The following is a 12140-nucleotide window of genomic DNA, read 5'->3' as shown; positions in this document are numbered from 1 at the left end:
AAAAAAAAAAAAAAAAAAAAAAAAAAAAAAAAAAAAAAGAGTAAGCTGGGGCTCAACGGGTCTGAGTGAAAGGTAAGATTCATCAGAGTCGTACGATTTTGATCATGTAATTAAGTTAACGTATCGTAAAAGTAAGTAAAATTATAGAAGAAATTCCAAATTTAAATAGTTTTTGGAAGTTTCAGTTCGATAAAAGTTTCCAAAGCTAATTCTCTTCTTTATTTCTTTCCATGACATTATCAAATAATTTTAAGTTAATGTCGGCTTTAGTCAACAAATAATGCATGAAAATGAAGGAATCATCCCATCACCTTTTCGGATCTCTCTATTGGTCAAAGAAGCAGTGATACCACATTTCAAGTCGTCATCTATTGGTGTTTCGAAGGGATTACCGACAATGTTCCTTCGACGGCGCGTACCATCCACGCATATCTAGGAAAAGAACAAAAGAAAGAGAACTAAATTACAAATCCTCACCACATTGTCAAGCTCTATGATTTCGTTTCAACATTATTATGATTTAGTAAAACAAAAGTGACTCATACGTCCTGGAGAAATTATTTGTGGCAACCATAAGGGATCACAAAACTCCCACCATATACTACTTGGACATGTAGCTCTTTTAGGGCTCAAATTAAATTCAAAACTCTAGCAGCCTCGTTGAATGTTGAATGTTGAAATGTTGAATGCTAATTTTACTAGTAAAGATGGTAAGTAATTTAGCTACATGAGAAAGGTGAATGCAACAGTTTTTATATAGTCAAAAACAGTTTAGAAAACAAATCCTACAAACTTCAAAATGGCAAAGGCAACAAAACCATCGGGTTTGGAAGACAAGTAGGAACGATGCTTCTCTCTTATTTATTATTATTATTTTTTTTTTACCATAAATTAAGAAAATAGCGTTTAGTGGTGGCGTGGCGTCAAAACAAATATATACAACACAAAATCAAATGAAAGTACAATTGTTGACTAAAACATTACGAAATGCATGGAATTTAGACACTAGTCTGACTAAAAAGATAAAGGCTCTTTGCTTTGCTTTCATATATGCTCTTTTTGGTCAGCTTAACTTTCTTGACTTATAAAAAAAATAGTTTGTGACTTCCCTCACCAACTCTTAGTTTGATTTTCACTTCAACCCTATTCACATCGAAGTAAGTAAAATATAGTCTTCCTATATCTGTAGTTTATTTTATTTCTAAGTTATAACTTATAACCTAAATATCGGCTTACGAATGTTGTTGTTTGAGTGACAAAAAAAAAAAAAAAAAAAAAAGTTGTTGTCNACCACCTCATCTGTTCTTTCTCACTACTACTACTACTACACGTCGCGGCAGCTCCTTCCTCCTCCGTCAACAACCAAGCCGAACTCGCTCCTCCGATTCCCTCCGCCTCAGAGTCTCCGCCACCAGTNTTAAATATAATGATTCTAAGAGAATGGAAAATTTAGTGAGGACGTTTGGGCCTTTGGGGTATTGTCGTGATCAAGCGCTCGAAATTCGAGAGATTTAAACAGTTTATAAAAAACACACACACACACACAAATTTTGAGAGTTGAGACCAAATCTAGCCCATTAATGGCCCAATAGAGAAAAAAGGCTCAAAAAGTGTTAGCTTCCCCACACTTCAAAAGAAATTGCGATTGGCTTATCCCTCACTTGAATAGCCGGGACTAAAATCAGTAAACACACATCTCCACCGTTCATACGTTTCATCAGTTCAATCCAACGGNTTCATGGACTTTTTTACTCTTCGCTTGTTTCTTAAGGTTTTGGCAGTGTTCTTATACGAGTTAATCGAGCTCTGGGTAATTGCAGGCGAGATTATCGAGAATGTAGTGATTATAGGCTCCGGCCCTGCCGGTTATACGGCTGCGATATACGCCGCTCGCGCCAATTTGAAGCCGGTGGTTTTTGAAGGATATCAGATGGGCGGAGTTCCCGGTGGACAGTTGATGACCACCACTGAAGTTGAGAATTTCCCGGGATTCCCTGACGGTATTACGGGTCCGGATTTAATGGAAAGGTGCAGTTTTGGATATTAGGCAATAATATATATATTCAATTCTTTAGTAGTTTCATGTTTCTGATGTAATTTGTGTTGGTTTGTGTGTTTAAATGGTTTAGAATGAGGAAGCAAGCTGAGCGGTGGGGAGCAGAGTTGTATCCCGAAGATGTTGAATCTCTTAGTGTCAAGACCGCTCCTTTTACTGTCCAAAGTAGTGAACGTAAGGTGATTATCTTTCTTGGTTTATCACTCTTTTTTCCTATTCCAATTAGCTGGAGATTGCTGGTTTGGTGTTGCATTTAAACGTAGTGTTGGAGGGTTTATTATTTTTCTTAGTCAGATGCTTTTATTGCTTTGATGAACATAAACTCTTACTAATCGATAGTCTTTTAGAACTGGCGGCCACTGTGGTGAATAGTTTTTTATTGGCTTGAGCTCTCATCCGGTGTTGCCCATTTGGGTTGATTTTATAGGTCAAGTGCCATAGTATTATTTATGCCACTGGAGCTACAGCAAAGAGGCTGAGGCTACCTCGAGAGGAAGAATTCTGGAGTAGGGGGATAAGTGCTTGTGCAATCTGTGATGGAGCTTCGCCTTTGTTTAAGGGCCAAGTACTTGCCGTGGTTGGAGGAGGAGATACGGCCACAGAGGAAGCTTTGTACCTCACAAAATATGCTCGTCATGTTCATTTGCTAGTTCGCAGAGACCAGTTGAGAGCCTCCAAGGCTATGCAAGATAGGTGAGTTTTTACAGGTTCTTATATTGTCAATAGCTTCTGGGTTATATATATGCTCTACTCCTCTTCTTTGACTTCTGATGAAAAAAAATTGAAAAGTGTTATGTCTGAATCAAGGAAATGTGTATTGTCAGGCTTTAGAGTTAAGAAATCAAATCAGAATAGTCTGCGGCAGAACTTTTTTTCTATATTGAGTCTTCTCTGTTGCATGTATGTGACTTCCTTGGATATGAGACCAACCAGTGTAGTGCTTATCCCCTTTGTTGGCTTTTGGAATTATAGACTAATGAGCACAACGTAAGTTGAGTCTTTTCAACACCCTGAGTGTTTTTTTAACAGGTTGGTTATGGCGAATGTTTCAGAGTGATCAACAATCCAAACATCACAGTTCATTACAACACGGAAACCGTGGACGTATTGAGCAACACCAAGGGACAGATGTCTGGCATTCTACTCAGAAGACTTGATACGGGTGAAGAAACCGAGCTGGAGGCAAAGGGATTGTTTTATGGAATAGGACATTCACCAAACAGTCAGTTATTGGAAGGCCAAGTCGAACTCGATAGCTCGGGGTACGTGTTAGTTCGAGAAGGAACATCAAATACATCAGTTGAAGGTGTATTTGCTGCAGGAGATGTGCAGGTTATGCTTTGAAACTTTTACCCATCTTTCAATGTAGGTATTAACTCTGTGAAGTCATACTGGTTCGATAATTGTGTTAGCTATTCTCACATTTGTCACTCTAGGACCATGAATGGAGACAAGCTGTAACTGCTGCTGGATCAGGATGCATAGCTGCTTTATCAGCCGAGAGATACCTCACAAGTAACAATCTTCTTGTTGAATTTCACCAGGTAGAAAATTTTAGAAATATCTTAAATCTTATCCACACTTCACAAGGCTTACTCCCTTTCATGTTCTACCATATGACAGCCTCAAACTGAAGAGGCCAAGAAAGAATTTACACAACGCGATGTCCAAGAAAAGTTTGACGTCACTCTTACAAAGCATAAGGGACAGGTTTGTTAAGATACGAACTTTCACGCATTTTCCACAAACATTTTCTCTGCCTCACATCTTTTTCCTTGTGATTTTGCCCTGTGTTCAGTATGCTCTTAGAAAATTATACCATGAGAGTCCAAGAGTTATATTGGTACTATACACTTCACCAACATGTGGCCCCTGTAGGACTCTGAAGCCTATTTTGAACAAGGTATTCCTTCATTAGTCGAAATGAAACTTATCGGAAGACATCTTGCTGGCTGATTTACTTATCATTTGTTCACTTCTCCTTCATATTGTTTCAGGTGGTCGATGAGTATCACAGTGAGGTGCATTTAGTTGAGATTGACATTGAGGAAGATCAAGAAATTGCTGAAGCAGCTGGAATCATGGGAACTCCATGTGTGCAATTCTTCAAGAACAAGGAAATGCTCAGGTTGGGAAATGTTCTTTCCGTATTAGGATTGCAAATATTATTCTGTTAAGCGTTGGCTAAAGATTCCGAGTTTATGCAGGACAATATCGGGTGTGAAGATGAAGAAAGAGTACCGAGAATTCATTGAGGCCAATAAATGAGGACACCAGATAGATTTGATTGTTTCTGGCAGATGCCAAATCTTATCATGATTCAATTTTGTTTATTCAAATACATTGGAGTCACTGCTGCAACGCCATTGAATCTCAAATGAAAACAAATAAAATCATCATATTAAGCTGCACGCATAATGTGTTACAATTTGCTTTATGATTTTACAAAACTACTACCCGTCTTGACTTGGGCGGGTCAGTTACAGTTTCAGGGACATCGTCAAGGATGAAGGGACCAAGTCTACCTGTCCTAAACAAAGTGAGAAATTTCTTGGACACCATTAACCTTGCTTCGGATGCTTTGTTAGAAATCTTCAATGCCTTTTGTAGAACTTCAAACTGTTGCTCTATCAAACACTCCAAATCATTCTCATTCTCTATGTCCCCATCAAATTCAGAAAGCGTTGTGTACAGCGAACGTTGCACTTCTGAGATCATATCCTGTAGATGACAGGAAACCTCAATTAGTTAGGACAATATCAGGAAGACAGCTAGCTCGAGATATAAGGTTATTATGCTAACCCCGACATAGTGCAGAGCAGATGAATCTGGTTGTTTGGCTCTCTGGTGTCGAAGATCCTTTAAGTTATAGCTTGGTTTATCGATGCAGTCTGCATGAGACCCTTCGTTTCTTCCCTCAACTAAGTACTTCCAATGAAGAGGAGTCCCTCGAATGTTTAGAATGGCTAGGAAGAATTGCGCAATCCGCTCTTCTCCCACTACTGAATCTTTGACGGACCCTTGAATGTCGGAATTTTATATTTAAAAGTTCTTAGCAAACATAACTTTCAGCTGGGGAAATCATATGCAGTAAGAGAATACACTCCTGGAGTAGCTAATTACTAAGAACTGAGATTCTAAGACCTAAACTGTATCATATTTGAATGAACTAAGACCCAAGTATACACCATCTAGCAACAGGAAGAAGGAAGATAAAGATATAGATAAGAACCTGAAAGAGCAAGCTTCAAACCCGTTTCGATATCAGGGATACTTGGGACCAACACACCAGGGGAGTCTAGAACATATATGCTTGGTCGATGAGCAATCTGTACCACAGGACTTACTCAGCATAGAGCAGAAGAACTAAATACACAAGTAAAAAGAGAAGTAAGAAAAAGAAAAAAAGATTACCTTGAAACCAGCAATGTCTTGTGTTACACCAGGCAATGGACCAACCGTAGCTCTCTTTAATCTCTCCTGCACTATGCACATGATGCATATAATGAAATCAGTCATGTTACATTTCATTCATCATTCTGTTCATGCAATAAAATGAACTTCTAACGAGATATGCTTGGAGAAATGGGATTCAAATTTTTCAGAAAATATCTAATGAAATGTCTAGTTAGTACTACTACTGCCTATCATCAGAGACGCTAATATCTTACCAGGAAAGCGAGATGCAGCGATTTGATGGACTGAATTAATGAGTGCAGATTTTCCAACATTGGGGACACCAACCACCATTACAAGTAAAGTAGGCTGCCTAGCAATCACTTCCTTGAGCTTCAACTCCACGAGATCAAGCAGCTACGGAATCATACAAAGAAGGTAACTTTTCGATGCAAAAGTGGGGATATCAAATCATGTGTGTGACAGAAACTATTACTGATTTAACACACCAAAATAGATGTAAAGAAGAGAATCATCTAACCTTCATGACAGAGCTTCTGCTATGAGCATTAATGGCAATACAATCTTGCTGACTGGATTCAAAATGACGAGTCCATTTCTACAAAATTGCAGAAAGAAAAAAAAAACTCAGTAACTCGACCTCACAGTGACTAACGAGGAGAAAACACAAGGGCCACACACACAAAATTACATTGAGAACATTAGGGTTTGCTAAATCTTTCTTATTCAGCGCAATGATACGTCTCTTAGCTGACATTTGGGATTGTAGATCCTCGTTCGCTGATGACAGAGGAATCTGCAAAATACACAAAAACAAATTCCAAATTAATCCTTCCACTTGTGATAAAGGAATCGAAATAAACGTAGATATTTTGGGTATGATTACGGACACGAGCATCGCGAACTTCGATAACGAGATCGGAGAGCTTAAGGCGGCTGCGGATGGCGCGAGTTGCGGCAGCCATATGACCGGGAAACCAGTTGATTTTTCCGGCGTCTTTAGCGAAGCTCATTCCGCCGATTAAACCTTTCTTCACCGTCTTCTTCAACATCATCACCATTTTCTCCGGCAACAACGGCTTCAGAGGAGAAAGAGGGGTTTTTCTGAGGTTTTCCAGCTCTTGACAAAAAAAAAAAAAAAAAAAACGGAAAGGATTTTAAGATTTGGGCTCAATATGGGCTTGATTTCATTTACGTTTGGGCTTATTAAAAAAAATCTTACCAAAAGTATTTAATAAAAAAAAATGTAAAAAGCTTTAATTAGCACACCTATACATACTTAATTAGCTGATAATTGAGAAATAATCAAAATATCTGTACTTACAGCTTGAAGATATTTCTAAGTTGACAGTTAAATACACGTGTTTAATTAACGTAATTATCATCAAGTCGCATCTTAGTTCGATGAGCACTTTTTAGGAACACACTCATTGTTTATAGTGATACAAAGATCGTATCTTTCTTTCTATCAATAAGTTTCAGGCATTATGATTTGTTAAATAAGTATTTGTATTATTAGGGTTGAAAAAATCACTACTTGTTTTTGTCGGTTTATGATCCAACACAAATATTTGTTTCTCAAGCTAGCTGGAGTATAATATATTCGCTTGAGTCTTGAAAATATCTCATGCATGGAAAATATCTTTTACGTTGTCCTTTCTTTACTGTTGACTCTGAACCTAATTAAGGATAATGTTTTTTTTTTCTTATTAAATTTTAAAATCACTGGTTACAAATACGTGGACGTGTGTTTATACGAATACATTTGTTCCACAAGACCAATAATAGAGATATATATAGTTGAACAATTTGTCAAGAAAAAGTATTAGTTTGTTCGGTAACGTTATAGAGGATATTTCAGATCTCTGGTGTTTGATTTTCTCTAACCTGTAATGATGTATAAATTAACCACTGGGTGATTGGATTGGACATAACATGATACAATTAATAAATTGTTTGATTTGCACTTTATTTAGTCTCGACGACATCTAGAGAACATCTCAATAGCCGCGTCAGCCTCTTCTAATACTAGGTGTTCTTAGAAAAGGCTAATTTATAGCTCGGTTCTTTGAACTATATCATTTAATTTGTATTTCGTAATCTTTACATTCATGAATGTTTACTAGCTAGTATTGCACTAATGCATATGCATGAAACATATTTTGACTTGAAGGATGTGCCACTCCATGCATATATATATATATATATATATATATGAACCGTGAGAAACTCAACCATCGTTTCTACTAGAATAGTTTAATGTGTGAATGGAAAAACAATCAATGATGGCTAAAATCGATATGACTGACTAAGTGACTAGCCTAGAACGACGACTAGTGAATGAAGGGGTTATCAAGAAATTTTATTTGATATCAACTTATCAAGTAAAAGCCAGTCGCTATAAAAGTCAGTCGCAATAATCTTTAACCTTTTACAAAATTTAATTAGTAAGCGCAATATATATATATATATATATATATATTGCGTGTGTGTGTGTAATATATGATAATATAGAATTAGAATATGGTGTTGAGCACGTTGGCATCTATATGATGATTGATCTATGTGACCAAAGGCATGTTACCACTAAGATTCAACGATCACCGGCTATATGTATATATGGTTGGTTGGACTTGACTCTTGAGGCACCATATGAGACCATCGGTATATACTTACATTTTTTGTATTATATTTTAGCGTTTTTTAAATCGAAGCTAGCTACAGAAACTTTGGGGTAAATAACATTAAATCCAAAATAAATAAAAATTAGGACAATAAGACTTCAAGTATTTAATTAATACTGGATATTATTATTTTTAATATTCAACTCAGTCACTCAATACCCCGGCCCGTCCTAAAACTTTCCATTATTGATCGATCACTATAACTATAACGATTATCAGTAATCTACTTAGAGATTACATAAACACTAACTAATCATAATTCATAAACAATGTATACTTATATTACTATATGCCTTGACGAGAGATTTCAGATCTGCCAACCAAAAAAGCGCATTGCTCTATGATATAGTATAAAGCATATCTTTCATATCATATATTATAATCCGATCCGTTGCAGCATATGATATTTAATCAGAAATGAAAGTTTGCATATTTTTATTTACACGATAATATAGAACCGTTAAATAATTTTTTTTTAAAGTAGAAAGAAAAAGAAGAAGAAGAGTATGCATTAATTATAGTTGGCATTTTTTATTCAAAAATATATATTAGAATCAGTATATCCCGTATATCTTGTCACATGTAAACTTCCATCGATATTTTGGATTCATTATTTTGCTTATTGGTTTTGATTTAAGGAACCAAAAATCATTAAAAAAACAATTGACAAGAAAATGTTAGATTTAAGAAATATACATTAGTCTGTAGTTTTTTCCGCAAGTCATTTTATATTGCAACCAAAGAAAAGTGGAGGAAGAGATACATCCGTTATGCATGAGAAAAATAGGGAGAGAGGATCGATCGGACCATTGAAAACTTATGAAGGTAGAAAAAGTGTACACAATGCAGATTAGATTTGCCCGGAGAAAAGCGTCAATATTAAAATGGTTAAGGCAAGGCATGTGTTCATGATGTGTTGTATTGTAATGCTAATCAGGTATATGCATGCAAAGCTGAAAGCTTATTCAATAATACGAAAAAAAATATTGTTTAGCACTATCTATACCTAGCCACATCTCTTACGATAATTTTGCCGTCCGTTACTAAATTTAACTATTAAGTACGAGTTAGTGATAAGTTTTTTTAAAGTATGTCAAACAGTTAGTTAATGATGTTGATTATTTTTAATTATTTTTGTTAATTCAGAAAGCTAGCACATATGCATCTCCTTCACAATTTTTGTGGAAATTTTTTTCTCTCTTTCTAATGGGAAAACCTTTACTTTATCATATACATTTTGTCTCTATATAGCTACGACGCATGTATGTACGTATAGCGGTATAGATTATATGTCTTCGTAATCAATAATCTTTTTTTTTTTGGCATACGCCATCTGAATAATCAATGTATTTTAATATTTCATATGCATATCAGTATATGCATGCTTATGTATTCGTAGCCCCCTGTCCACTAATATTATCTATTTTATAATAAAAAGTTCTTGAGATTTAGAGGTAATTATATATTAGAACTACTAGCTATTTTAGAAGGGAATTTAATTCTGATTTTTTATAACAGATCATCATATACAAACTAAAAATAAGAGATCCATTCACAAAATTTTGATCATTTTAGTAAACCAACAAAAAAGTAATAATAATTTAACCTGTTTTCTTATATATGCGGTTGGTTCAACCCGGTTAAAAGAACAATGTTACACTGTTATTATATCCACGTTTGAATCTTGGATAGATAAAAGTATTTGTGTTTGTGAATGCGCCAAAATTAATACTATCTCAAACTTAAAAGAGAATATATAGATCAAAAGTTTGGAAATCCATGATTAACAGAAGAAACCAAGATTAATCACCAATAAACTAACTTAGCTTGTGTAGTCTTAACTTTTGAATAATTCACTTTTACCGCAACAAAGACACACACACAAAATTAGGAAACTGATAGACTCACAAATTAACCTTGAGATGCATGAAAAAAGGTGTGGTCCAAAAATGCAGGGAAAGTTCCTAAAAGGGAATTTTTGGCTTTGCGGCTTTGATGAGTTTTTTTCAGACTATGTCCACTAAAAGGCAAGGCCTGTGGGTTTTACGCTCTTTCCCACCCACTTTTTTTTTCTCACGAATCACGATCATCCACCCCTGCATTTTCCATTTCTTTATATTTCTCCTCACCTATTAAAATTTGATCAGAGTTTCATTTGTTAGGGGTTTTCATTCCTTCTTTTATTACTTCCACTTTAGATCAAAGTATTGGCAAAAACTGATAATTATAACGTCTTATGTAAATTAATCAATTTAACATATATTTCGGCTCACCTATATTTCTACACATTAAATTCCTTTTCCATCTGATAATTTCTCTTAAAAATTATTCATATACACTCGATTCATTAAAAGATACTTAACTACGTATAGTCTATACTTATTATGTTACAAGTGTAACTCGTTAATTTGATGTTCATATGCTAAGCTTTCTAAGCTAAAATATAAACGGTGTTTAGTTATGAATTGATTGTTACAACTCAAAAGCAGTCCCACTTTCTAGATAATTTATTGTTTAGATGTTAAACAAGATTGCTCCACGCGTTACACTACACGTAAAAGCGAATTCGACTTGCTCAAATTTAATACTTAAAGTTTATAGTAAAGACAATAGGAATCTTAAATTGGCATTAATCATGACGGACCATGTGGGGATCTTCATGCCTTGCATATAAGCAACCACAAACTAATAATCACATCCTTCTAATACAAAAAAAAAAAGTACCACATCATATAAAACAATTAGAAGAAAAAAACTATGATACCCTCCTATAGGCCCTCTCTCTTCCTTTTGTATAGTTTTATATCACTAACGATTACATATATTTCATGACACAACATTGCATTCATTCACTATATAATAATACGTCACTTAAGACATTTTCAAATTTTTTAAAAAGTCAATAAATTATTTTTATGAAGACATTTTTGTATTATTATATTCTAAGAAGAAAAATACTGAGTTCTGGACCTCCGTTTTTGTCCGGGTTCATCATGTAGAACGCCTCCGAGTCACGGCTCCCCACGACTCTTTCAAACCTGCCTCTCATATACAATAACTCCCCAAGATCCGTTCCACTTCCAACACCGGACACGTCACCAATACTCTTCGCCGTGGGAATCACTCCTGCTCCAACTGTAACCCTAGAAACCGTGTTCAGCACGCGCCAATCCGAATCAGTACACGCGCCACCACGGGACACCGCGTATCCACACTTCCTCCCGTTGCAATACATCGTCCATTTGGGCTCTTGGAAAAGCTTAGTCCCCGGTCGATGACGCTTCTCGCACTCCAGAGCGATCCTGACGAGTCCGGACGACATCTCTTTGACGAGAGTTGCCGTTGACATGGCTAGGTCAAGAAGCAAGACCGGGTCGGACCTCGGATCGTACTGGACGGAAAACGTGACGTGGCCTCTTCTATGTCCATACAGAGTCCCAGTGACTCTTCTCCCAAGAGAAGATGATCCACCGGTGACGAGTGAGATGAGTTGGTTAGAAACGCCGGAAGAAGAAGACGGCGGAGAAGGAAGAGAGAGGAATTTGCAAGCGGGGATGTTGATGACGTTGATGAGAGAACGCAAGAACGAAGAAAGCTTCAACTGGAGTTTCCCGATACTCCTAGACGAGGACGAGGAGGAAGAAGAGGAAAGGGAGACGGAAGAGCATCTCCTGCAAGGGACGAGGAAGAGTTCGTGTTCAGGGATGGTTGGTATCAAAGAGGAAGAGGACGGTGAACGTCCGTGTAAACCACGCGCCGGAGAAGTTGCGGGATTGATCTTTCTTGTGTCGCAGCTGAAGCTTCTCTGAAGAGCGAGTTCTTGGTACTGCACCATTCTTATGTCTCGATAAATCGATCCACTTAGGAGTAGAGAGGGTTGTTATATTTTGGTAATTGTGTTGAGATATATGAGGAAGGAGTAAGGAAAGAAGCGGCCGACCAAAGTGATGATGAGTGTTCAAAGAGGTGTGGCCGATTTGTGT

The 12140-nt window shown here is 36.5% G+C and overlaps 3 protein-coding genes across 3 annotated transcripts; 1 reads left to right on the top strand and 2 right to left on the bottom strand.

Moving 5' to 3' along the window:
• LOC104793081 (NADPH-dependent thioredoxin reductase 3-like) lies at positions 1818-4467 on the top strand. Its single transcript, XM_010519358.1, has 9 exons — positions 1818-2028; positions 2130-2230; positions 2484-2749; positions 3109-3388; positions 3493-3600; positions 3680-3766; positions 3855-3959; positions 4054-4184; positions 4264-4467. The coding sequence occupies exons 2-9, from the start codon at positions 2177-2179 to the stop codon at positions 4322-4324; spliced, it is 1092 nt and encodes a 363-aa protein (XP_010517660.1). The 5' UTR covers positions 1818-2028; positions 2130-2176; the 3' UTR covers positions 4325-4467.
• On the bottom strand, positions 4435-6582 carry LOC104793082 (short integuments 2, mitochondrial). Its single transcript, XM_010519359.2, has 8 exons — positions 6364-6582; positions 6165-6269; positions 5994-6071; positions 5728-5869; positions 5471-5541; positions 5289-5385; positions 4859-5076; positions 4435-4777 (listed from the first exon to the last, which is right to left on the bottom strand). The coding sequence occupies exons 1-8, from the start codon at positions 6532-6534 to the stop codon at positions 4499-4501; spliced, it is 1161 nt and encodes a 386-aa protein (XP_010517661.1). The 5' UTR covers positions 6535-6582; the 3' UTR covers positions 4435-4498.
• On the bottom strand, positions 10763-12140 carry LOC104793080 (protein MIZU-KUSSEI 1-like). The gene has a single exon (XM_010519357.2). The coding sequence runs from the start codon at positions 11990-11992 to the stop codon at positions 11093-11095; it is 900 nt and encodes a 299-aa protein (XP_010517659.1). The 5' UTR covers positions 11993-12140; the 3' UTR covers positions 10763-11092.

The sequence above is a fragment of the Camelina sativa genome, chromosome 6, assembly GCF_000633955.1.
Source record: "Camelina sativa cultivar DH55 chromosome 6, Cs, whole genome shotgun sequence".
Lineage (NCBI taxonomy): Eukaryota > Viridiplantae > Streptophyta > Magnoliopsida > Brassicales > Brassicaceae > Camelina > Camelina sativa.
Note: the sequence above shows the minus strand (reverse complement) of the source record. Positions and strands in the feature narration are given on the sequence as shown.

Excerpts from the sequence above, each read along its gene's own strand:
- LOC104793082 (XM_010519359.2), bottom strand. The coding sequence starts at position 6,534 with ATGGTGATGATGTTGAAGAAGACGGTGAAGAAAGGTTTAATCGGCGGA. Across the intron at positions 6,270-6,363 it reads TCGAAGTTCGCGATGCTCGT|ATTCCTCTGTCATCAGCGAA; the intron begins GTCCGTAATCAT and ends TGTATTTTGCAG. Across the intron at positions 5,542-5,727 it reads CGCTGCATCTCGCTTTCCTG|TGCAGGAGAGATTAAAGAGA; the intron begins GTAAGATATTAG and ends TCATGTGCATAG.
- LOC104793080 (XM_010519357.2), bottom strand. The coding sequence starts at position 11,992 with ATGGTGCAGTACCAAGAACTCGCTCTTCAGAGAAGCTTCAGCTGCGAC.
- LOC104793081 (XM_010519358.1), top strand. The coding sequence starts at position 2,177 with ATGTTGAATCTCTTAGTGTCAAGACCGCTCCTTTTACTGTCCAAAGTA. Across the intron at positions 3,389-3,492 it reads TTGCTGCAGGAGATGTGCAG|GACCATGAATGGAGACAAGC; the intron begins GTTATGCTTTGA and ends TTGTCACTCTAG. Across the intron at positions 3,960-4,053 it reads TGAAGCCTATTTTGAACAAG|GTGGTCGATGAGTATCACAG; the intron begins GTATTCCTTCAT and ends ATATTGTTTCAG.